General features: G+C 38.8%; 1 protein-coding gene across 5 annotated transcripts in view; it reads left to right on the forward strand.

Annotated features, from left to right (window-relative positions):
- CACNB2 (calcium voltage-gated channel auxiliary subunit beta 2) overlaps nucleotides 1-27,054 on the forward strand; it is a 419,858-nt gene that overhangs the window by 370,848 nt on the left and 21,956 nt on the right. For 2 of the 5 annotated variants that reach the window (XM_065399326.1, XM_065399329.1), the window contains 4 exons: nucleotides 1,383-1,516; nucleotides 4,742-4,822; nucleotides 5,183-5,241; nucleotides 8,314-8,423. In XM_065399326.1, coding sequence (XP_065255398.1) covers nucleotides 1,383-1,516; nucleotides 4,742-4,822; nucleotides 5,183-5,241; nucleotides 8,314-8,423 — 384 coding nt within the window. Of the gene's footprint in view, nucleotides 1-1,382; nucleotides 1,517-1,662; nucleotides 1,683-2,129; nucleotides 2,192-4,741; nucleotides 4,823-5,182; nucleotides 5,242-8,313; nucleotides 8,424-27,054 lie in introns of all 5 variants that reach the window. The other 3 variants (XM_065399328.1, XM_065399330.1, XM_065399327.1) reach the window with 2 other exon arrangements.

Here is a 27,054-nt window from a genome sequence, read left to right on the forward strand (position 1 = left end):
GATTTATAATACTCAAGGTGATCATTTATGGTTTTAGCTAAAGTCTTCTTCTACCACTACTGGACCTTGTAGGCCTTGAATTAATTCAATTCCGTGTACTGCCTTATACAAGTGTTTCCGAAGTTTGTTTGTTTGTTTGTTTGTTTGTTTTAGAGAGAGACAGAATCTCGAGGTATCTGTCAGAGGGTAGGTAAGATCTTCCCAGGATAGGGCTACACAATTTTTGTGGATTAATTCCCTGTGTCCATTTGTCAGCAGTGGAGGGTGCTCATTGGAGACAAGTTTAACATAATACCCAAGATTGGGGTAGACTGCTCTATGTGAGGGTGCCTGAAAAAGCCTAGGATACTTTGTTTCAGATATAGCTAGCAGACCTCTGTTGGCCATACACTGAGGAGAGCTCAGTTTTTCATTCTCCTTTGCTTTCTAGAAACCATTTAGCACTGAGTCCATTAATGTTGTTATTGTTTACATTGTCATTAATCACTAACTTGCTGTAGGATGCACCATATATTTATGCTGCCCCTTCTGTCTGATGGATATGATTTTCTTTTGGAGAAGGGGGTGGAGTAGCAATGGTTTATTGTTGCCACGTCCATCTTGCCCTCCCCACTTCCTCACTTGATCTTTTCAGCAGAATTCAGCATGCCTCCACGATAACTAGGCTAGGTTTTCTTTCTTCCCCTTGCCATTCATTTAAGTGTTCATTAACATTAGATGTGTTTTATTATTTCTACTGAATGTATCTTGTGCCTACTGTACATTTTTGATTTAAATAATGTGATTTTAAAAGGTAGTGCCAATTATATTCTGCTCTTAGATAATTGTGTGTAACTGAGTATCTGACGCAGATTTTGACTCATGGAATTAAAAACTTCAAACAGAAAATTTTTCTGTGTTTAGTATCCTAAATACATAATACTAAAATCTTAGTTCAAGATAGCACATTTTGAACTAGAATTCTGTAAAATAAATATATAAATAAATAATCCAGATACTGTAGGTCAAATTCTGTTCTTTTACACTGATGTAAATGCAGAATAACTCCACTGAAGAACTCCAGATTTGCATCAACATAACAAAGAGCAGATCTTGACCATTTAACAGTTTTGTGAGAGTAGACCTGTGGATGTCTGATTTAATTCTGTAAAAGAGAATTTGAAGAAAATGTTACAGTAGTTGTTACAGATATTGCCTTGTGTGTTTTCTAATCCTAATGTTTTGCACCTTTAAATTTTTCCCTTTAAGTTTTTACTGTGTTCTGTAGTCATGGTTGATTTTTTTACTTCAGGTAGTTTAATTTTCTTTTGTTTTTCTTTTTTAACCTATTTCTCCTCTCTCTTATCCGATCTGATAATTTTGAATTGTTTGTCTGTATATAGCTATAGACATAGATGCCACTGGCTTAGATGCAGAAGAAAATGATATTCCAGCAAACCATCGCTCCCCCAAACCCAGTGCAAACAGTGTAACATCACCCCACTCCAAAGAGAAAAGAATGCCCTTCTTTAAGAAGGTAACACCAACTTCCAAGCTCCTATCTGTCCACCTGCTCACCTGCACTGCGTCACATTTCTAGTCCTGTTAACTGTCTGCGTCCTTTGACAAGCCAATAACATGCATGCTTTTGTTATTCTTTGTTTCTTTTCCATGCTGCTGTAGCTAAGCAGAAGCAGAAATCGGTAAGTTTACATTGACATGAGCTGTGTTTATCCTGCCACTGGCATCATTAGCATTATTACCCATAATCTATACAAGACAATCATTTTAGAACTAAGGAAGACACAGATCAACTGATGATTGATTCCATACATTAAAACAAACATGCTAGGTACAGTCAGTGACTCAGTGAAACACTGTTACAGTACTTATCCTTTTTGATGGAATAATAGGCACAATGGGAATTTCTTTAAACATTCAAGGAAGTAAAACATTGACAACTCCATATAATGCACCTTTCTAGTGCATGCTTATTCTATCTGTCTGTCTCTTTTTTCAAGCTTTTTAACTTATAATTCAGTCTATTAAAACTATTATTAAAATCTAATCAAATACTCAACTTGTACTTACAAAAAAAAAAAACCCTTCAATTTTAAATTTAGTCAGTATTTAAACTTCTAATCCACTAGGTGCCAAATCTGCAGATGAGCAAGACCAGTGGAAAACTGCAGACTTGTTTTGGCTGTCTACTGTGAGTTTTTCCTATTGTCATATATAAATTCTCTCCCAATGTTCTTGCCTTCCCCTCCATCAATCAGCTTGTAGCATCTTAACTATTGGAAATGGGACTGGTGGTCCTCTCTAGATCCAGTGCCTGTCCAAAAACTGGCCAACAAAGGTGCTACTGAATTATGCTGTTGGCATCCCTTGACTGGGACTCTAAGGTGTGCCTATGAACCCTGCTTGGATACGTTGTCTATCAGCAAAATATTTAGCAGCTGCGATACTAGGCTAGCTACTATATTTCTACTTTATTTTTTAATCCTCACATTTTTCTTAACGTCTCTTCCTTAGTTTTTAATTACAACCTTCTATCCATAGGTAACACTGTCATACTGCTTATAAGTACTGCCAATACGCAGTGTTGCCAATTGTGTGGATACATCCAAGCTTAGTGATGCAAAAATTCCTCCTCTATCTTCCCTCTTATGTTTCTTCCAAAAATAGTGTATTCTTCTCCTCATTTCCAGGTGTGGTGGATATTTTCTGTAACATGTGGACAGTTGTCTATTAGAAACTGGATGGACACCCCCAACTAATTTCAGACAGTAAAAACCACTTAACAACAATCTGATGGTAAAATCTCTGCCAACACCAGTCTGGGACAGATTTCAACCAGAGACCTAGAGGGGAAAATTTCTGTAGCTTGTTACCTGATATTGTAGGGGATTGATCCCCTAAACTCTTTATTAATTTTAATGACTGATGCTTTCATCAAATAATTTTGTATAGTTTTTTCACTAATTTTCTGCTGACAAAATAGTTAATTTTAGCTGGTAAAGGCAAAAATAAACTGAGTTGCTGTGATATAGATTTTAAACACCAGTATTCCATCAAACAAGGTAATTTCTGTACCTTCCCTAATTTTTAGGTAGCGTGTTGACTAATAGCATCAGTGTTAAGTTTTTGTGGATAGTCAACCACCTTATAAGAAAGCTCTACTGCATTTTAACCTTGACCTCATAAACATTTACAGACCTATTATGGATTTTTCTTAGGGATTGTCACTGTAATGCATGCATCAGATTATTTACATTGCTAGTAACAAAAGTTGAAAGGGTATATTTTCATAATTACACAACATAGTTACAGGGCTTTTCTTCAAAACATCTTAAGTAAGATCCTGCACTGTGTAAGTAAGTTCTCTTCACATGCTTATGATGCCTCGGGCACTGGTATTCATTCTTCTTATGTTACCAATTATGTGGTGAACCTAGATGAAACAAAACAAAACAAAAAAAAGATTCAGCCACAAGATTGTTTTCCATGTTTTAGACTGCTTTAGTCTGCTGCTTCTGTGGCATTTTGTGCTGTTGCTGTATTAATGTTTGTCTCTGTTTTTTGTGTTTGAAAATGTTTTTACCTTGGTTTTTTATTGTGATTAACCTTGGGACATGTTGAGTCCTGAAATAATTAACAATGACAATATCCCATGATGGCGACTGATGTATTTGTACTATGTACTAGGCCTTTGAAAAATAGATCTGGCATACTTCCTTTTAAACTTTTTCCAGGTTGGTGGATTTGAAACATGTTTTTTTTCCCCCTAAAACAAACAAAAAGCAGCCAAAACTTTATTTTTAAAGTTGCCTGATAAGCCAGTTTTGGTAGTCTTGGGGATGTCTTGTGCAAACAGTTTAGTTCAAAACTGTTTGATTCCTCTTCTTTACCATGAATATTAATTTATATGATTTGGCAGTCTTCTGACATGCAGTATGTATACCAACATATCTTAAAGAAAAATTACTCAAACATTCATAAATTGTGCATGATACATCAGTAAGTAGTTTATTAAATAGTATGTAACTAACATAACCCCTCTCCTTGAGAGCAGATAGGAGCTTCCTACAGAAGGAGCATTGCTGTTCTCAGCTGTGTTTATTTAAACTTTCTGTAAATACTAGCATGACCAGTCATTACTGTGATTTCATTTGCTAATGATAGTAATACATATTTTAGAATTTGTGGGTGTGACTATGGAAGTTAGAATATATGCACTTCCATGGGAATTTACAGTGATGTCACTATGATTTATTAAGCAGGAGACAGATATGAAAGAAGAGCTAGGCAATCCTTCTCCCCTTTTTTTTGGTTTTGGTTTTCTTCCTCCCCTTGGTAATAATAGTTTTATTAGATTTTATAATGGACTTAATAGGGTTTTGAGAAGAACCTTCTGTCCTTACTCAGATGTCACAGCCCTACTGTTGGTCATGCGAAATAACTTTCAGAAACAGCACATACCATTAACCAATTCCGATTGTGTGTGGCTGTTTCGAAAAGGGCCAGTTCCCAATTGTATAGGGAGAGAGGGAAGGGATAAAAATGGAAGTTTTTTCAACAGAAATCCTCAAACCACACTTCTTGTACTGCATGTCTATTTGCAGGAAGAGGCAACGAAAAATCAGTGAATCCCCAAGTCTCCCTTTGGTGACAATGCTGGAAATTCAGAGTTACTTGTATTGTAAATTAATACCATTCTCTATGCATGCTGAGATTCTTAAAGTGTTTTCCCTTTATACAGACAGAGCACATCCCTCCCTATGATGTAGTGCCTTCTATGCGACCAGTAGTTTTAGTGGGGCCTTCCTTGAAGGGATATGAGGTAAGTAATTGTCCGTGACTATTTTCAGGATGTGTAAAAGACGGTCTGTCTTTAGTTTCCAATTTCGGATTAAGAGGGAATGATGTTGAACAGCATTGATTAATGTCACAGGAAGATTAGGCAAAAATATAAAAGACTATGGGATAAATGCTTTCTTATTTTATATTTTTGCTTATCAGAATTCAGACAAGGGAAATTAAAATATTCAGATTGTAAATGTGCTTTTCACACCATGCCACCAGGAGTCGCAAGTTTTTAATAATCCTTAAAACACCAATTAACCAATTTTTCGAAGTAATTAATACCATGTAGTATTTATTTCATAAGCAGAGTTTTAATTTGTTGCTTATTTGCTTTTAGGTGACAGATATGATGCAAAAAGCATTATTTGATTTTTTAAAACACAGATTTGAAGGGCGGTAAGTATTATGGAATCTCTATTTACTTGAATATAGTTCTTATTTTGAAATTACCGGGTTTCTGAGAAATAGCATTCCAACCAGGATACCAATGGAAAAGAATTTTGATAATAGGGTGCAATTTATGTTAGACCATCTCTTGTATGCAGTAAATTGTGGTAGGGAATGAAAGCTTCATGAGCAGAGAGCATTATTGCTGTATGGGGATGGGAAAAGTCCAAGAGACACACATGCATATTATTGAAAGTAAGGTGAAGATGGCGGTTTGTGGTCAGAGGTGGCAACTGAAATCCAAGTGACTAACCACTTGCCCAAAGTTTCATATGTGTGGTAAAGGCATGAACAATTATCTTGTTTAAATTAAGCATTGTTTAGTTTAAGTTGCATGAGTGATATCTGTCCAGGAGAGCAGGTATGTTTGTATAGCCAGTAGTACAAGGGGGTCCTGATCCTGATTGGGGCCTCAAGGCACCAGTGTAATACAAGGATTAAATAACAATTCACTTTTTTAGCAGTGAGACATTCTATTCTTTGAATGTTAAGCATCCAGTGTTCAGTGAAGTCAATTGGAATCTTTATATTAACTTGATTTGTTGTTGAGTCAGGCCCCAAATGAATATATATATATACCAAGACAGCTGCCTTCTGAACAAATAAAGTGGAGGAAACCAGAAGGGAGGCTTGTCTGTATTCTTTGATAAATGCTTTATCTGAACAGAGGTTGAATTAAAAGTGTGCCATCTCTCCAAGTGCTGCCAAATTGTCCGGAGAAAACTTGACATTTTCAATTAAGAGCTTCGGCTTTGTGAGATGCTGGACAATACAGAAAATTGTAATGATACTGTCTCCTAGGATCTCCTAGGATCACTCATCTGGCATACCATAGTAGTCATCCTTTATAGTAATGAAGTCATCAAATAATGGATATATATCGTTCAGAAATTGTAGTGGCAAAATTTTGAGTATTGCAAGTAGAAAGAAGAGTTGAAACATCTTTCCTTTTTTGTTAAGTTCCTTGTGTTCTGTAAGTTTTGAGACCAGATTCTTCATGGTGTGATACATTCTCTTTAAAAAAATCATAGTGGATGAAACAAGAGGTTTTAAAATAATATAGAAATCTGACTTCATTCACTGTTACATAATTACATTTGGGAAAGAAATGGGAGAATGTATTCTCTATAGCACATAGAAAGGAAACTGACAAACATAAAATGGAAAACTTGTTTTGCAAGATATAAAAATCTAACTTTTAGCAAATGGGTATAACAAATCCAGTAGTGCAAAGTAGATTTATGTTTTCCATAAGTACATGGAATAATCTGTACAATGTTATGCCAAGAATCATGGCATTTGGCTTTAATTTTAACTGTTAAGCAGACCATGGATATGTTTTTTAAAAGTCTCTAATTTTCATAGATTCTAGTACTGTACTATAGTGCCAATACTATAGTATTGGCACTATAGTATTGGCCAAGGGAAGGAAGGGACCTCGAGAGGTCATCGAGTCCAGTCCCCTGCCCACATGGCAGGACCAAATACTGTCTAGACCATCCCTGATAGACATTTATCTAACCTACTCTTAAATATCTCCAGAGATGGAGATTCCACAACCTCCCTAGGCAATTTATTCCAGTTTATTAACCACCCTGACAGTTAGGAACTTTTTCCTAATGTCCAATCTAGACCTCCCTTGCTGCAGTTTAAGCCCATTGCTTCTTGTTCTATCCTTAGAGGCTAAGGTGAACAAGTTTTCTCCCTCCCTCCTCCTTATGACATTTGTACTGTAAAAAATAATTCTGTTTTCATGTATAAACTCTGGTTCGCTGCATTTGGTAGTTCAGGATTTTACACAGATACATACACATATCAAAGTAAATTGAGCTATTTGGTGAGATTTTAACTTAACTGCATATGACGTATCCTCCAAGGGAATATGCCTTTTAGTTCTTAGCAAATCCATTTCCTCCCTCTTAAATGGCAAATAAAATTATAAATGGGGGGGGTGAGAGGGAAGAAATGGGATCAGCCTGATTTAAATCTCATCTTTGGAAGAATGTGACCTCTGTTTAGACCTGGATAGTCCAGAAAGTTTGAAGGTGGAACCAAGCCAAAGGATGTAGGTTGACTGTAGAAACCAGAAGAAGCTGAGCTGTTTTCATAGGAAAAAGAAAATACAAAAGGTTATATAGCAGGTCACTGTGACCAACTGGAAGTAATCATTTCTAATTGGATCATCCTCACTCATAGTCCCAAAACAGAGTCTGCAAAGCACTCAGCCCATGGCTTTCATTGGCTTTTCTACTATACTTTAATTTCTCTACAGTTAGATCCCAAACATTTGAAATTGATAGTGTATTGCGGAATCTGTTTTGACAGTGAAATTTAAAGCTTGCTCCCTGTTACAAACGTACACAAGAAAACTGAACCATTTGATAAAAAAAAATTACAGTCTTGGGCTGCAGCATACACTAGTCTAGGTACTAAGTCTTCTTATCACTTTTGTAACTGTATAGATACTGCTATTTATGTTACACATGAGGATCAATATTCCAAACAAAGATTAGGGAAAATGTTGTTTTCTATGTGGCAGATTTTACATTCCCATGGAGATACCTGTAGGAGGGAGCTTGAGGGGCCGCAAAACTCTGCAGAGGTTATCTTGCTGTATTTCTTTCTAGCCATCTCATCTTGGAGTGTGGAGAAAGCACGAGGTGTAAACTGCTAACTGTGTAAATCCTAGGATCCCAAGGGAAAGACAACTGTATGTTCCACAAAATTCTGGTTCTACTCCCTTGGCAGTGTGGCTCCTGTAGATGGTAACCAGGCTGCCGTTAGGTGTGCAATCATACTGTGTAAACAAAGAAAGGGATGCAGGTGCAGCACTTCCATCAGTACTGCTTGAAGCAGTATTAATTAAGGTGTAGATAATCCACTCTTTATCCACTTCCTACAAAGAGGACAGTGCCTCCTCTCCTCTCCTTCTGGTCCTCGCTACCTTTTAATATTAATTGTCTGACTTTTGTCCCCACTTTCCTGCATGATGAGTAACATACAGGTTTGTTTGTTTTACAGTATATCAATCACACGGGTCACAGCAGACATCTCGCTTGCCAAACGCTCCGTATTAAATAATCCTAGTAAGCATGCGATAATAGAACGGTCCAACACAAGATCAAGCTTAGGTAAGTAGTGTATGTAGTGATAATAACCAGAGATTGGCACTATAGTACAGTACTCCCAGTTCATGTCTATAACAAAAATCATCTACCTTCTCTGCTGTGACAGGAGCACTGTTCACAATAATTTCAGGCACAAAGCCAACAAATCAGAAGTCCTAGAAATGTGAAGTCATTTCTGAGAGCACTGCCTGAGAAAATACTTAAAGGTACTGGTACTGGGCTATCCTTCTCCCATTGGGATTAATATTAGCTTTGGTACTGGCCTCATTGGGAGTAAGAACTAGCCCATAATGCAGATAAAATGTGGGGATATCCCTTTGGATAAGTAAAGATACAGTTTCACAATACCAGCAATTAGGTGGATTCTTCAAAGTTACTAAAAGAGTCTGATCTTTGCTGGGATACCTGTAATATATACTTATATTTTTGACGTTTTTGTTTTCAATATTGAATTATCTTGGATCTGAGCAACTTAATTAAAAATAAAATTAAATGCAAAAAAGTACTTTTTTGTATTGTTATGGCTGATATAAAAACTGAAATAGCCATAATTCATATTCAGCCAGATTCTCAGCATGCCAATTGAGAATCTCCTTTGACTTTAATTTCACCAATATACACTAGCTTGGGATCTGGCCAATAGCACTTCTATATGGAGTAGGGCTAAGATGGAAGATCAGCCTTAAGTCTGACTTTCCTGATTTTGATTTGTTTGTGTCACAAATTTAATTATATTTACAATAAATCTAGTTTATTTTATTTATTTTCTGAAAAGCTTAAATCAAGATTGGATGTTTTTCTAAAAGATATCCTCTAGGAATTATTTGGGAAAGTTCTATGGCCTGTGTTATACAGGAGGGTAAACTAGACGATCATAATGGTCCCTTCTGTCCTTGGAATCTATGAAACTGTGCATAGACAATAGAAAATGTGTTGAATGGCTTTTGAAACCGTTCTGGTGTTTTGGGTGAATATACTTTTAATAATCAGTTTTATAAACAAAGAGTCTGAGTAAATATGTATTTTGCTGGATATCTTAACATTTATAGTTGTGTAGCAGTTGGACTTTTTAGAATATATTCCTGTAATTAAGAAATGGCTACATGAATTGCTTGAAAATTTGCTTTTGAAAACCCATCCTTTGAGATCTTGGATGACAAGTAGAGCTGGGTGTATAGTAAGAAAACTTATTTACAAAACATTGTGATAATTTCTAAATAAATTTCATTTTGACTGTGTTCACATGCTTTCATATTTGCTTTGTGCAAAGTTTTGTTCATTTGAACGTTCCTGTGATGGAATTTCAGGCCTGTATCCAAAATTGCTTTTATCATTTAATGAAAAGATGAAGTTAAATTTGTTTGGAGCCAAAGTGAAAGTTGATTATATAGATTAGGTCATTCAATCATGGAACGCAAATAATATCATGGTGATCAGTTGAACAACTTGAATATCATAGAATTAATATCTAATACTTGAAGAATAATCACAGTAGTCAAAAGAGTACCAAGTTGAATAGGCTAAAATGTGTTTGAACACGTAAAACATCCATCAAAGAATTTCACAAGTGAAAATCTGTACAAATTTCAGTCTATTTTTTAAGAGGAAAAGGGATAAATTTGTTGAATAAATAGTTCATGGTGAATTGTTCACACAGCTCTAATGACAGACTTCAGCATGTAGCATCTCTTCTTGCTACTTACTGTGGAAGTGCTGACATAATCTCAGTTGCAGTAGCACAAATGGTGTGTGTGTGTGTGTGTGTGTGTGTGTGTGTGTGTTAGTTATATATAGGATGGGCTGGTAGCTCCATCTATTATTAAGGTTGCCTAACACTTCTAAGTTGTATCCAGTTGCTTATAACTTTGCCAAACTTTAACCATTTGGGATGAAATTTTCCATTCAGGGTATCTGCCTCACGCTAAATTTCAGTCAAAACAGTTCAGCTGTTTCTAAGAATGAAGCTAGGGAAAGATACATTTGTCTTCCCTGTTACAAAATTTTTGGCAACCTTTCCTTTGAAATGTTCTAGAGTCCCATGCCTTGGAGCAGGGTTTTGAAATTTGACAGAGAGGGCCTTTGTGTCACGGATGTTCCTTTTGCCATTCCTTGCAAAATCTGCCCAAATTTGGCCAAGTTATAAACCTGTGAAAAATCACAGTTCATACATGCTAAATAAAGACTCACTAGAGCTTTGCTGCTAAATTCCACAAAGATTGCCAGAACTGAGTATGCTCCATCCCAGGGCTAAGCAGGAGATTCACTGTAATTGCAGCTCTGAGTTGCTGCAGGCCAGGCCAGGTCTGGACACTGGAACTGAAAACAGGAGTCTGTCTCTCATGTACTTGCAGTACTGGGCCCAGGCAGTGTGGAAGAGGAAGATGCCTGATTGAATTATTGGAATTCGGAGGGGACAAAGAGCTGGACTTGGGGTTGTTGGGTGGAAGACTGAGACAAGGAGCCAAGGGAATGGGAGAGAGACTAGGGCTGGAGGATGGTGGAGGAAGATGGAAGCTCTAACTAAGATCTGAGGTAAGGTCTGAGACTGGGAGCCAGGGAAGGAAATGATGGGGGGACTCAGAGCCTATGGGTCGGGTTGGAGGGGCAATGAGATCAGATGATGATCCAGGGGAGGAGACTGGGACTGGCTGGGCAAGGACACTGGGAAGGGGAGATGGGTCTGAGGTGAGAAGTCTAGAGGAGTGAGACTAACTTGCTGGACAAGGAGAGTGGGACTTGGATGAGAACCCTGTGGAGAGGAGACTGGGGCAGCTTAGATGAGAATAGGAGAATGCAAATGAGGAGCCCAGTTTGGGGAAGAGAGAGGACTGGGACAGGTTGGAGGGATCTGGGCAGATGGGTTTAAGTTTGGAGGAATGGTCAGAAGAGCCATGCCTGCTAGAACACACTACTCTCCAAGGCCTGGAATAGAACCCAAGATTCCTGAGTCTCACCATTCATCTGCTGGCAGCAAATATCTGGAATATGTGAAAACCCACTGACAAAATATGTCTCATTCCCCTCTAAAGTGTTGGTCTACCTAGAGGATGACAAGCTGCTACAGCTATCACTTACTCTGTTCTCTCAAGTGTCAGAGATCTGTGCGTGATCCTAAGGTTCCAACCCTGCTGATGACCCATGTGGGTATCAATATGATGCCACATGATGGAATTTCTGTTTTTTCCAGTTTGCTTAAAAAATAAATCTAGGAAATTGCACATAGATTTTATATTAAAAGAACATTATTAAGGTTGCAAAGTCAAGCACTCAAAAGTTAGGAAACGCCAGAGTTAAGATTGTGTGTGCAATTTAAATTTAGCTTCCTTGGTCGTTCTGCTGATGCTTGGTACTGCTGCAATTGTAATAGCAGAACTGCATCAGCCACTGAATCCATTCTTGATCTCCTTTCTATGGCAGGGCTACAATTATTTGTAATTGGTCATTCCGCAGATGTAAAGAGATTACTTTCACTAGACTTAATTGCAATTAAATTTGATTTTTTAAATTAAAACAGCAGCATTTTTAAATTTTAATTTCCTGTATTTTAATCATGTTAAACAGCTATATATACAAAATGATGAACAGTATATTAAGGGGTGAATTTTCAAAAAAGCAGACCCATTTTAACAGGTTCAATTTGCACCAGCAAAATTTGCAGTCACACCTGGCTACTGAAACTCAATTAAGGACATAATTTGCATCTGTAAAACTGCATTGTGGGAGTATATAAAGTAGTTAGATGGAGAAGGGACTCTGATCTGTGCCCAAATTAACATTTAGGGTATAAATTGCACCTGCACCAAGTCCTCTGAAAATGTACCACTAATTTTAATATAAATATTACTCAATTACATCATGGAATCAGCCACCAAAGTACCCTCAGAGAACCTGCTTCAATATGGGCTGGAGAGACCTTTTGACCACACATCCTTAGTTGTCTTCCACAACCCCACACTGGAACCCTTACAGGGTATCATTAAACATTTACAAGCCATACCTGCAGACATATCTCCATTGCTGTGATGATCAATGCCCCCCACAACACACTTTCCAAGATCCCTGGATCCTACACATGCCTATAACAACAGGTGGTATACCTTATCCAGGGCACTAAATGCCCCAACAACAATTATGTGGGTGAAATGAGACAATCACTATACTCTCAAATGAACTCACACATAAAAATGATAAGACAAAAACACCATATCACACATGAGCAAACACTTTTCCCAAAACAAGCACTCCATATCTCAGTTCTCATTCTCGAAGGAAACCTGCACAACCCCTTCCAACGATGAGAGTTAGAGTTTAAATTCATAACTTTATTAGACACTAAAAATCATGGACTCAATAAAGACACTGTATTTATAGCTCACTACAACAACCTATAGCACACTAACCCTCTTTTGTCCTATGACTGCTGAGGTTTTAACTGCCTGCTTCACCTTGAATGGTCTCTTACAACAAGTGAACTCCTTATGCAAAACCAGTGGCTCTCAACCTTTCCCAACTACTGTACCCCTTTCAGGAGGCTGATTTGTCTTGCGTACCTCCAAGTTTCACCTCACTTAAAAACTACTTTATCAGACATAAAAATACAAAGTGTCACAGCACACTCGTGTCACAGCACACTAGTACTGAAAAGGTGCTTAGTTCTTCATTTTTACCATATAGTTATAAAATAAATCAATTGGAATATAAATATTGTACTTACATTTCAGTGTATAGTATATAGAGCAGTATAAACAAGTAATTGTCTATATGAAATTTTAGTTTGTACTGACTTCATAGTGCTTTTTATGTAGCCTATTGTAAAAATTAGGCAAATATATGGATGAGTTGATGTACCCCCTGGAAGACCTCTGCATACCCCCACACGTACACATATCCCTGGTTGATAACCACTGTGCTAAGCAATCTGATCTGTCTTATATTTAGCTGTGACACTCTGAGTACCTTTCCCAGACTTGAAGAAGAGCTCTGTGTAAGCTTGAACCCTCGTATCTTTCACCAACAAAAGTTGGTCCAATAAAAGATATTATCTCACCCACCTTATTATTCAATTAGTCACATTGTTTTTTCCTTCCTAAAAACATCAATCTTACAATAAAGATTTACATTACTGTCTCTTAAAAGGAAAGAAAAATATGAATAAAGAGGGGAAAAGCTGCTATACTTGCAATCTCAATAAAAATCTGTTTTCACTGGGGAAATAAATCAGCCTTTTGTAAGAATGATTTTTACCAGACCACAGAGTGTAGGGCTGCATAGCAGTTATAAGTATATAATAGAAGTATATTAGCTTTGCTATGAGACCCACAGCAGATTTAACATGTTGAGCAGAGAGAACCAACCCCCACCCCACCCCTTCCAAATAAAACACGTGGGGGTAAAGAACTGCATTTGAGGGATTACAAAGATGTTCATTTTAGACCTAATATAGTTCAGTCTTCCTTGGAAACTGCCTGAGTAAGGGGTTTGTAAAAATAAAGATTTGAGGATTTGACTTGTTGTAAACCAAAGTGACAGCTAAAAAATCTCTGTTTCTGAGTATTTTAATGCAAAACTAATCTATCCAAGAATGTTAGCAAAATACTAACTAGTGCCAACATTTATGCAAAATGATTCTGAGGGAAAAATAAAGTTTTACTCAGCTCTTGTATGAAAGCTTGCTTTTGTACGTTAAAACAGCTGCATACAGAAGGGAAATATTTGCTTGCCAGTAATGTCTATATGTTTATGTGAAATGTCAATAGTTAGTCACATTTATACTAAAACAAAAGGCCAGTTCATTTGCTAATTGCTTGAAATGCCTAAAAACAAGTTTATCTTTTTGAAAACAATACTCTTCTCACAAAGGAGGTAAAGTACATGGTAAAAACTCACCAACCTGAAATTCAGTCCAAAATTGGCATATACATGGCTATTTGTTTCTACATGTGTATATGGCATCTGCAGAAGCTGCTGAGTTAGCTTTGCATTTTTTGCTGCTTTTCTTTGTTAGTATTAAGCTTCCAAACCTTTTTCTTGGTTGTTCCTATGTATGTGACATTTCTAGCTGCTCTTGTTATAACCTTATCTCATGCTGTATGCTTTGTACAAGAACCTGACTGTCTTGGCTTTTTCCATTCTTTGCTTCATTAATGCCCTCCCTTTCCAGATGTTTTGGGTATGTATATAAGCTTGCAAATTATGTTTCCTGCTGTTTTTGTGTTCTATGATTTAGTGTGCCTTACAAAACCATTGTTTCCAATAACTGGTTTTATAATGGTAGACAGAAGTCTTAGCTGTATTATGCACTGATTTTTTTTGTGGGGGGGGGAGGTCATTTTCTTTCTTTATTTAAAAATGTTAAAAATAAAGTTGAGGGTGACAAGTGAACTGTAAGGGTTAGAATTTTCAAATGTAGGTGTCTAAATTGTATGCACAAGATCTGCATACACTAGTTCAAACTGTAGAATGTTCATGTAAAAAATACAGTTCTGAATATGATTAATTGATCGCACATATGATTGTGAACCCATTTATCTGATTTGCAACAACCTGTCTGTGCTTATATGCACACAATTTGCATATATAATTTAAGTGCCTAACTTTGAAAATTTGACCCTAGAAACTTTATAGAATTCCTTGGTATTTTGCTAGTATCCTGTAGATTGGATTCTAAATAGTGAAACATAAATGCTTATAGAAGCATAAAATGAAACTGTTAGGGAAATTCAGTCCAAAATTCAACCACCATTTTTTTAATCTATATGCAAAGCCAACAGAATGATTTGAACAGTCCTAACCATTAAATTCTTTGCAAATATGCTATTGGAAGAAGATGTTAGTACGGTATTCAATGTGTTTAATAATTTAATTATGACCTCTTTATATGGTTTCTGTTCCAAAATAAATGCTTCACTGCTCTTAAAATAAATTTAAACCAAAATGAAAAAGGAATGTTGGATGTCCAACACACTCACCAAGTACCTTGGCCTAGCTATTGAGTGCATGTAATAGGGACTGGGAAACAGGATTTAAGGCTTGTCTGCACTCGAAACGCTACAGCAACACAGCTGCAGCTGCACCACTGTAGGGGTTCAGTGTAGACACTGCCTACACCAATGTGAAGGATTCTCCTGTTGGCGAGAAACAGTAGCTAGATGAACGGAAAACATTTGTAAACCTAGTGCTGTCTACATGAGGACCTAGGTCAGCTTAACTATGCCACTCAGCGGTGTGGATTTTTCACATCCCTGAGTGGCATAGTTAAGACGACCTAATTCTCTAGTGTAGACCAGACTTTAGACAGAAAATATATTTTGGTTTCAAGCTACCAAAGTTTTCTTATAGTCCAGAGAAAAAACATGGCTTTAAAGGTAGGAAAATACCTTGACCATCTCCTTTTAAATTAAGACTTTTTGAAAGATATTGGCCCAGACCCTAAGTAGTAGCCAAGGAAGTCTCAGCATAACTCAGATTTTGATTGTGCTCTCCCAATTCTGGGGCTGCCTTAAGCCAGAAGAATGCTCTTACCTCTAGCAGTTTTCCCAAGGAGCCAATCTGGCAGCCAGCAATTGCTGAGGTATAACAAAGCCCTGGTCACACCCCTGGAGAGGAGAGATAGCTTAGAGATCTCTAAGGCCTGGGATCTCTACATTTCTAGCCCCCACTCAACATCAGAATCCCCAAGTCTCCCATTAAACTGCACCAAGCACAGCTCAGGATCATGATCTGTGTATAAGTGTTACTTGTGTGCACATATTAAAGTCAGAACATAGGTGAGTTAGGGTTGAACACACAACTTTTGAGTATTTAACTCTACAGATTTAATAACATCATTATTTTGAATATAATTTCATGGTGGGTTTTTTTTCAAGAAAAAGGGGAGGAAGTTGGACAAGAATAAATGTCCCCAGTTCAGTAAGTTACAGACACCAGGCAGCAACATATCACTCAACTTTCTGTTAGTACTAGAGTCCAAGTCTATATTCATGTAGCAATCTTTTTACACCTAAAAGAGGTCTCAGTGAGATCTACATATCAAGCTACATTTGAAGGAAAATCAGATCAAAGTTTTACAATTATGAATATTCATATTTGGCCAATTTGAAAAATATATACATGACTATAACAACACATGCATTACAGTACAGTAACTCCTCACTTAAAGTTGTCGCAGTTAACGTTGTTTTGTTGTTAAGTTGCTGATCAATTAGGGAACATGCTTGTTTAAAGTTGCACAATGCTCCCTTCTAACGTTTGGCAGCCGCCTGCTTTGTCCACTGCTTGCAGGAAGAGCAGTCTGTTGCAGCTAGCTGGTGGGGGCTTGGAACCAGGGTAGACCGGCAGCCCCCCTATCAGCTTCCCGCTCCCCTAAGTTCCCTGTGCAGCAGCTGCCCAGCAGGCTATCGATTGCCGGCAGTTCAGCTGTCCCTCCCCCCACTGCCATGTGCTGCTCCTGCCCTCTGCCTTGGAGCTGCTCCCCGAGACTCCTGCTTGCTGTGCGGGGGGGAGGGGAGGAAGAGAGGGGCTAATGTCAGGGTGTCCCCCTGCTCCTGCACCCCGCTTACCTCATCTTCCATAGAGCAGGGGACACACACGACAGGGCTCAGGATGGAGGGAGCTTGCTGACAACAGCTGCGGTCTCAGCAAGCTGATCTAATTAACAAGACAGTGTACTTAAGAGTAGGGTCAGCATACTTAAAGGGGAAATGCGCATCTCTCTCTCCTACACAGGGTGCCTGTCTCTGTCTGTGATGCTGTCTCCCCTCCCTCCATTCCTGCTGCCTTGTAGAGTTAACCCTTGAGGGCTCAGCTAGTTCATCATTTAGCAGTAAGGCATTCCCTGGGAAATATCCCACCTTCTGACTCTTCCACCTCAACCAAGCTTCACAATCATCATCACTGTGTGCCAATATTAAATTGTTTGTTAAAAACTTATACTCTGTGTGTGTGTGTGTGTGTGTGTGTGTGTGTGTGTGTGTGTGTGTGTGTGTGTGTGTGTATATATATATAGAGAGAGAGAGAGAGAGAGAGTCTTGTCTGGTGAAAAAAATTTCCCTGGAACCTAACCCCCTCATTTACATGAATTCTTATGGGGAAATTGGATTCGCTTAACGTCGTTTCGCTTCAAGTCACATTTTTCAGGAACATAACTACAACGTTAAGTGAGGAGTTACTGTACACATTTCTAAATGCCCACTCCAGTAGTTACGCTATATAGCTGGACAAGCTTTCAGTTTAACTGTTTTAGAGCCAGATTCTGCTACCTTTACTCATGTTGAACCTCACACAATGGGACTGTTTGTGGAATAAGGTATAACTGGAGGTGAGTAAGGATATCACCATCTGGCCCGTGAGGAATAATTTACAAAAACGTCCTCACTTTCCTTACTGTTCTACGTAACATGCTTGATCATTGTGTTTAAACAATAAAGTTTGTGTTTTAGCCACTTAAATACTGTAATGATATGGTATAAGTAATTTCAAAGTCATGACTACTTACAGAAAATAAGTAGCCACTTATTTAGGTGCCTAGATATGGATTTCTGAGCCTAATTTTAGGTGTTCATGTTTCTATATTAATCCACTGTTTCTAGGATTTGCTAAACTAGACTATTAACATTCACTTGGGTTCAAACTAGGATGTCTCATCCAAAGTGGATTTTTATTATTTTGTTTTAAAAAAACAAAGGGGGAAAGGTAGGTATTTTCCTGTGCTACTTAACATTTTTAAATAAACATTTGCTGGTGGTTAATACATATTGTTCACTGAACCCTTTGTATTCTGATGTTACACCAATTATGGTGGCTGAATTTCTGTGGCAGAAGTTATTCGATTATAACCAGGACTTGATTTTGTAGTTGCATCTTATGCAGAACGCCCAAAATGTACTGTTAGTTTTAAATTTATAGATATTCCAGTTATATCTGACTGTTTAAAAAATCATTTTAATAGGACAATCTTAGTAAAATTTACTGTCTCTGAAACTGATTTGCTGTTTAATCAGTATACGTGTTGAACAAAAGTCAAATGGTCATCCCTCCCCTTTTTTCCTGTAGAGGTTGCTTCTCTTCTCAATAAATGCTATCAATTTGGTGCAGCAACCATTTTTCTAAGCCACACTCTGGCTAGGACTAGTTTGATTGTGGTCTTTCCCCAGTAGAATGCTAGCTTTCAATTTTTTTCATAATTCATTAGAAACCAATGACCTTGATTCTCTCTGTTATTTATACTGTTGTAAATCAAGGAGTAACTCGTTTGAAGTCAGTGTGGTTACACGGTGTAAAACCTGTGTGAGAGCAGAATCAGGCTTCCAGTGTCTCCTCTCTTTCTGAGTCAATTTGAAAAATATTATTGTTGAAAGTCACTTGTATGAGATGTTACTGATCATTCTAACGTGACATTTATGCTTGCGCATAAGCTATGAGTCTGTTCATACTGTTTTCTCTGCAGTATAAACAGCATTGGTAAGATGTGACTGTCTGTTTTTTTCCCAGAAAAATAGGGCTGATTTGATTGTATAGCTGATGAAGTTAGGATAGTAACTTAAAGACCTGATGCTTCTAAAAGAGGGTATTATTAATAGCAGCAGAAGACAAAAATGGTAATAGTTAAAAATATGTCAACCGTTAGTAAGTCAGAAAATATAAATGGTTGCAAGAGAGAGGTCAAATAGAGTCTGGTATTTGGATGTTGGATGATTTATGGTTGGTTACTGTAAATTGACATTTAAACGCGCACACACCAGTATGGTCAAAGTAGCCCTATTCTTTCTGTCATTGGTTAATTCTTGGCAACACATGCCATCCTTAGTTGTTGTTGCTGAAAATCAAAATACTTTGTTTCATCTAAACAACAGCTTTAGGTTTGTACTTCAATATTCATGGCCCAGATCCTGCACAGTGGTAAGGTCACTCAGGGTATATTTACACTGCAGCGGGGAAGTTAATTCTCAGCTCAGGTAGACATACACATGCTAGCTTTGCTGGAGTTAGCACTCTACAAATAGCATGTGGCCACAGCAGCTCAAGCTAGCTGCCTGATGCATGCCCGGTGGCTGGGTGAGCTTGTATTTAGGAAGCTAACCTGAGCTGCCTCCCTTTCCACTGTGGCCACACCTTTATTTTTAGCATAATAGCTTGAGCCAAGCTAATGCATGTAAGTCTACCTGAGCTGGGACTTACACCTCCCAGCTGCTGTGTAGACGTACCCTTTATGCCCACTTCCTTCACAGAGGAGCCTGAAAGCTGCTCTTGCCATCCACAGAAGGATCCTCCTGAAACATAGTGCCAGTGTAGCAACTCCTGTGTCAACCCCCCTTCATGGTGCAAGTGTAGGTGGCATTACTGGGACTTCCTTACATCCCCAAAATATTCCTGGCAGCCGTATTGGCCTCTTGGGGCTGTTAGCAGCCAGAGTAATTTAGTGCAGATTTCAAGGACTTATTCAGACTTACGGGAATGCAGTGGTTACCTTTGCACCCCTCCTCCATATCTGAGTCCATACATTTAAACTGTCTTTAATAATTCCTTTTTTTCCTATTACTTTTGCTGGATTTTCTACTTTGTGTCAATATATAAAAAAATGGCTCAAAGATTTTGATTACCTTTTTTTGAAGTAGAGGTAAAGCTTACGAAATAAAAAGAGGGAGAGACAAAAGTCTCTCATGCTGGAGTTAAGGCTATATGCACAAGTACATAACCTCACATAATGTGGCTTTGAAATCCCCTAGTTAAAAGCCAGGGCCAACATTTTCAGATATGGATTCTTAAATGTAGGAATTTAAATCTATTTTAGACACATAAATAGCTGGCCTGATGTTCAGAGGTGTTGAGCGAATGCAGATCCCATTGACTTCAGTGGGAGTGGTGGAAGCCCAGAACCTCTGAAAATAATGCCAATTGCATAGATATCTAAATAAATACTTAGGTGTCTAGTTGTCAGTACTCACCTGAAAATTTTGGCCCAAGTGTTATCAAGAGTTACAGAGTACCCACACTCGTAAGAAAACAGCAGCCATCCTGTTCAGACTGTGAAATCAGCAGAGCCTCAGGTCTTGTTTCCAAAATGTTAAGATTTCAGAAAGTTCCTTTATAGACTCCAGGACTAATTTAATTTCTCTTTTGGGAGAGATCATTCTAGCTCCAAGGACACCGAGCAGATCCTCAACTGGTATAAATCTTCATACAGACAAAGGGGCTAAACCAATTTGCACTAGCCAGGGTCCTAGCCTACTATTTCTTGAAGCATTTTCCCTTTGGAGCATCACTGTTTACTAAGTAGCTAGGGAAGCCTTAACTTCATTCCACTGTGTGATTGCTTTTCTCATAATCAGAAACCTGCTTTGAAGCCTTTGTTTTTGAAGCAGTTTCAGTTAAGAATGAAGCAGATGTCAGAAAATCTTTGATATCTCACTCTTTGAAATAATTTTTAAGAAGATGGCATGTGGTGGCAAAGGAAGTTTCCATTATGCTGGCTCTAAAGTCAATGTGATTCCTTTCAGACATATTGATTATGCTGTTCTCAAGGTCATGTGGCCTTCACTAGTTGGGCCTTTTCTGAGTGCTTGTAAATTTTTCTTTTAGGACATTAGCCCTTTTCATATTTCAAAAGTTGATGAAATCTGATTCTGATGGAATCTTGAAAAGAATAGAAATATACATCACACGAAAGGTCTAATATATTGGCAGGTGCAAGTAGTAGTAATTTCTTATAATATAATTCTTTCTGAACATGCTGGTTGACACCAAGAAGTATTTGGGGGAGGGGGGTCTGGAATTAGCATATGACTCTTCAGCTAGTTTGAGGGTTTCAAGTCAGGTGGTTTTTGTCTCTGATATGGTACTTGTTCAACAGCCCATGAGCTATACTATATTTGATAGTAATTATTTCACAATTTTGTTGTTTTATCACTTTTCTGGTGTGGCTGATGAACATATAGCCATGAACAGATGAATTCCATGCATCAGCTGAACTACAACACTCATGTAGGTTGGATTTAGCTGTTCTTCTTCAAGTGATTGCTCATGTGTATTCCACTATAGGTGTGCGTGCTCGCCACATGCACCGGTGCTGCTGGCACCAGTGCACGTGACGAGCACGCACACCTATAGTGGAATACACCTGAGCAACACATCTCGAAGAACGCCAGTTACAGAACAAGTAACTGTCCTTTCCCTGATGCTATTATGGATCGTGGGCTGTACTAGTTACCACTGAAATGCTGTGCATATTTTCCACACGTTTGAAAGAGGATTCCATTTTCCCACCCCAACATGTGTGTAGTTCTCTCAAACAAAGCTCTTTTACTGGAGCTTTGCACAAGAGACCACAAATTGTACTTTGATTAATTTGTTGAGTTAGTAGAGAAGTGAAGGACTATCCTGTTCCGCAGTGATCATGGGGCCTTTGCCCACTCCAGGGTAAACTGTTGTAATAGACTCTATTTAAATTCTACTTGAAGTCCACTTGGAAGGTTCAGACTGGAGCAAGCCGCTTGCTCAGGGTGCTCAGATCTGTTCATTGAATGCCTATTCACTGCAGGGTGCAGATGTTGGTGTTAGTGTGAATGTTCTGGGACTGTGGAAGAGACAGTCCAACTGTACATTCTGCTAAATGGTCAAAATTGACTGAGAGACTTGTGGTGTCAGTTCTTGGAGTTGATCTCACCTGTGTGTGGAGGTGTTGTTTGAGGGCTCCCATCTTTGAAATTTGCTCTCCTTTGGTGCCCTCTACAGCCAGTATCTATCAGGCTTCAGGGCAAAATATAAGGCTCATTTATTTTCTTTAGCATTTAGTTGACAAGTTTTGTTTTTGTCTTATATGATTTATTTATGTTTTTGAGTGTTGTAATAGCTGGGCTATATGTTCATCGTGGTGACACTCATGGTAGCTCGAACTTTATTTATACATCCCATTATGAGTGGCTAATACAATTTATGTGAGTTCATTTTTATAACCTTGCTGCCATAGTTTCTCAGTACATCAGAGGAGACATTTTATTAATACTTGATTTTCATGGAAGGGAAAATTACTGACCTATAATTCTGCTTTTTTTTAAGATACTACTCTGACAGTATTTTCTCTTCTGGGTCTCAGATCTCTAATCTAAGACGTGTGGGGGTCCTGTAGTTCCTGAAGTATTTTGGTTGCATGTAACAATGCTGGCTTTGGTGGGACCCAACTGAGAGTACCAATACAGGACAAATTGCTTAAAGCAGGGCAGTTACAACCCAAGGCTGGGGTTCCTTTGCACACCAAGGCAAACCAAACCAGCCAAACAGAGATGGTAGAATCTCCTTCCTTAGAGGTTTTTAAGGTCAGGCTTGACAAAGCCCTGGCTGGGATAATTTAGTTGGGGATTGGTCCTGCTTTGAGCAAGGGGTTGGACTAGATGACCTCCTGAGGTCCCTTCCAACCCTGATATTCTATGATTCTATGACTTTGGTTTTACCCCACTGGCTATCCAGCAGTCATACAAGCAATTTCCTTAGACACTCCAGTTTCCCAGTATCACCACCAGTGCCACTCGTTATGGGGATGAATAATTATGATACCCCAGTAAAAGAAAAAGGTTCTCCCAATCCCAAAGGACCAAGCCCCAGACCCAGATCAATATACAGGTCAGCTCTTACTCACAAATCATGCTGTTGCCAATCTTTTATAATCTAAAATCTAAAGGTTTATTCATAAAAGGAAAAAGATATAGATGAGAGCTAGAATTGGTTAAACGGAATTAATTACATACAGTAATGACAAAGTTCTTTGTTCAGGCTTGTAGCAGTGATGGAATAAACTGCAGGTTCAAATCAAGTCTCTGGAGTACATCCACACCTGGTATGGGTCATTCAGTCCTTTGTTCAGAGCTTCAGTTTGTAGCAAGGTTCCTCCAGAAGTAAGAAGCAGGATTGAAGACAAGATGGAGGAGCTGCAGCAGCCTTTTATAGTCTCTTGCCATGTGGCCTTTCTTTCCTTGTTCCAAAGACAAGCTATCCAGCACATGGCATGAAAAAACCTTAGAGTTCTGTCCATAGGAATGCCCCTGCATGCCTTGCTGAGTCACAAGGTGTATCTACCTTCTCTCAATGGGTCAGTTGTATAGCTGATGGTCCTTAATGGGCCATCAAGCAGGCTAGGCATTGCTGACACCAAATTGTCTGGGGTATCACCCAGAAGCATAGCATAAGTTTGAAACACAGACAGTATAGAGCCAATACTTATAACTTTAAATACAAAAATGACACATGCATACAGATAGCATAATCATAACAAGCAAATCATAAACTTTCTATAGACACTTTACACGACAACCTTTGTACAATATTTGCTGCAAATATATAACAGTGGTTGCAACAATGATCTATACGGTCACAGGTTATGTCAGTAACATCACAGTTGCTAATGGCAGTAGTAAGCAATTCCTAAGAGCAAGCCATCTCTCCCTTTTGGCAGTCATACACCACTTTTTGGCTTATCTGCTGCACTTGGAGACTTTGGTCAAAACACTGAGGGAAGATGAGTGAGCATACTGTTGAAAGCAGAATTACAAATCAGTAATTTACAAGAATCCTTCAGAGAAGGAGAATTGCAACTCAGTAATTTCCCCTTCTTGAGAGAGAATAAAGCTGAAACAGGGAGTAATAATAAAACCATGGTTAGCCAAGAAGAGAGGACTTTTATTTAAATAATGGTTTGGAAAGATACACCATTACAATCTCAGATGCAGCACAGATAACCTAAAAGATGAGAGCAAAGGGAAAAGATTCAAATAAAATTGGCCAATTTAAATACACATTCCAAAAGGAAGAAATGGAGGACTGGGGAGTTTGGACTCCCCTGCCTTGGAAAACTGTTCTACGGCATGCAGATCAACGTTAGTTTCACTTCTAAACGCTAAAGCAAAGCATTCTAACTGTGTGAGCATACAGAATGAGGACTATGTGGCTGCCTTGTAGAAATCTAAGGGAAACATTTCTGAGACAGGCAGTGGAGGATGCCTGCCTGCCTGCGTCTGATCAAATACACCTTCACATGGCCAACCAGGTGATAGCAATTAAAAATGCAATCCAGTAATGATTTACTCATGGCCCTCTTAGAAATAGTGGTATGTAGTGAATAAGTAACAAAACAAAAAGTTTGATGGACTTTCTAAGGCCTTCAGACTGCTTTAGGTAACCCCCTTCACTTCCCCCGCCCACCAGACCTTGTAACATGAGCCATGTAGAGAAGGGCCTCCCTAGGATGGGCATGGAAAACATGTTGGCAGGATAATAGGCTTGTTAAGGTAGAACTCTGTCACCATCTTGGAGTGGAATTCTTGATGTGTTTGAAACATCACCATTTCCATATCAAACTTGGTATAAAGTGGATCAGCCGGTAGAGCCTGAGGCGTATTCACTCTGAGCTGAAGTCACTGCCACCAGGAAAATGAAATTCTGTGTAAGAAACATGCAATCATGCAGTACTTAATTTGTAATGAAAAAGGTGCCGGGACTTAAGCCATTTTTTTTTTACTTTCACAACTGACGTGACAAGCCCAGAGGTGCTGGGACGATGAACTGCCAAACCTACAGGTTCTGAGGCTCAGCCCTGGCACAAATTAAGCACTGAAATCATGGGTAATGAGTAGAGTTTTCATCATCTTTAGTCAGGACCCACATTAATGTCTCGTGATACCAGGAGGGATTTGCAAAGTTCCCATGTGAACCTAAGGTTAGGCAGGCAGAAGCATTTTACCTGATTAGTTCATGATGGGCCAGAATAGCTGGCAAATTAGCCTGAATGGAGTAAATTATCAAATTAGATTCAGTCAGGCACAGAAAGTAGCCAAAGAGTTTTTGTGCGGGAATTAAAAAGGCCCACTTGGGTCTTTTTGCACTAGGCTGCAAACCTCTTCTACTTGGCAACGTAAGTCCTTTGGATAGATGGTTTTTGAGAAGTCAGGAGGATGTAAGCCACCTGCTCGTTAACGCCATACCTACAGATCTCTGCACTCTCAGGAGCCATGCTATCAAGGAGAGAGTTCCTGAACTGGGGTGAAACAAGGTGCCTTGACTCTGAATAAGAATCTGAGACCAGACATTCAGCCTGATTGGATCAGCTTTGGCATCTGCAGCAGAATTGGTAGCCACAATTCTCTGGGCCAGCATGAGGCAAGTAAAGATCATCGAGCCTCTTCCTCCTGTGCTTTGCCAGGACTGTGGCTACCAGAAATACTGATGGAAAGACATACTGAGTCTCTTCAGTTCATGGAAAATGTCTTGCTCATTCTTAATGCTTTGAGCTGAAAGCTTCTTGTTCCAAAGGGTGACAGAGATGCATCTCTGATGTCCCCAACTGAAGGAAGAGCCCAGTTCCCCGCTCTCTCATCTAGAGGCTGCTCATGCAGGTACACCACAGATTAACTCACTCTATCTGCAATCGTGTTTATCTTTCCTGCTAGATACGTGGCAATCAGTAATGGCAGGTGTAGCAGAGTCCATTCTTACATTTGCAGGGCCTCCTGACATAGGAAGCATCATCTGGTGCCTCCCTGTTTGTTGATTTAAAACATTGTGGTCTGAGGGTCCCAGTTCAAATGGATAACTTTTTGGGAGACCAGGTCACTATAATTTGGATAGGTATGTTGGAAATCTATTCCTAAATAAAGATGGTCCCTTCATGGGCACTAGGCCAGGAGGCTCAAAGGTGATCTATCCTTCAGATGTGATGTGAGAGTCTGTGTTTATCTTGCTTTCATTGGAATCTCAGGCCAGGTCAACGCTTACATTGTTGCTAGTATAGCAATGTTGATTAGTGATATTTTTTTAAAGATATTTCTATACTGGCAATATCCCCTAGTGTAGCTGAAGTTATATCAGCAAAAACATGTTGTTAGTATGGCTTATTTTGTTTAGGGAATGTGTATAAGCTATACTGGCAAAAGCACTTCATTGCTGGCATAAGCTATACCGGCAAACGTTTCCCTAGGGCTCAGGGTCTACTAAAGTTCTCTGATGTGAGACATGCCAAGACACTGTAACTACTGCTAGTTACAGTCTTAAGAACCACCAAGTGTGGTATGGTCTGAGCTGTCACCTGCTGGCTCACACTTTACCTTTCTGCCTGACAAGTGAAGTCTTGGATCTTCTCCTTAGATAGATAGCCTTTAATTGAACAGTGATTAGCTGGGGTGCTTTGTACTTTGGTTGGCCGCTGGAAACAAATTGGGATTTGGGGTAATTTATGAACCCTAGTGACTCTAACAGTGACACATATTGATCTTTTGACACCCTCCAAAGTAATGTCCTTCAGCGCAGAATTATCCAAGTAGAGGAATGTGTGCACTCCTAGCCCATGCAGACTAGCTACATTTCTCAAAGCATTTAGTGACAACTCATGCTGCTAACCAACCTCAAAAGGCAAACACAAATTTGATAACATAACACTATATTTTAGTGTTTGGGAAGTCCCTTTGTGTTCATGTAAGCATCCACTAGTTTCTTACCCTTTTGGATTTACCTTATTCTAGTTAGTTATCTTAAGAGAGTGGTGTGGAATGAGCGCAGAACTAGAATCCCATTCCCATTTGAGTTATGATGTTGGCTCCGACATTGACTTCGTCTGTAGGTTAAGCAAATCATTTAGCCCCTGCCTCAGTTTCCC

The sequence above is a fragment of the Emys orbicularis genome, chromosome 2, assembly GCF_028017835.1.
Source record: "Emys orbicularis isolate rEmyOrb1 chromosome 2, rEmyOrb1.hap1, whole genome shotgun sequence".
In the NCBI taxonomy this organism is placed as follows: Eukaryota; Metazoa; Chordata; order Testudines; family Emydidae; genus Emys; species Emys orbicularis.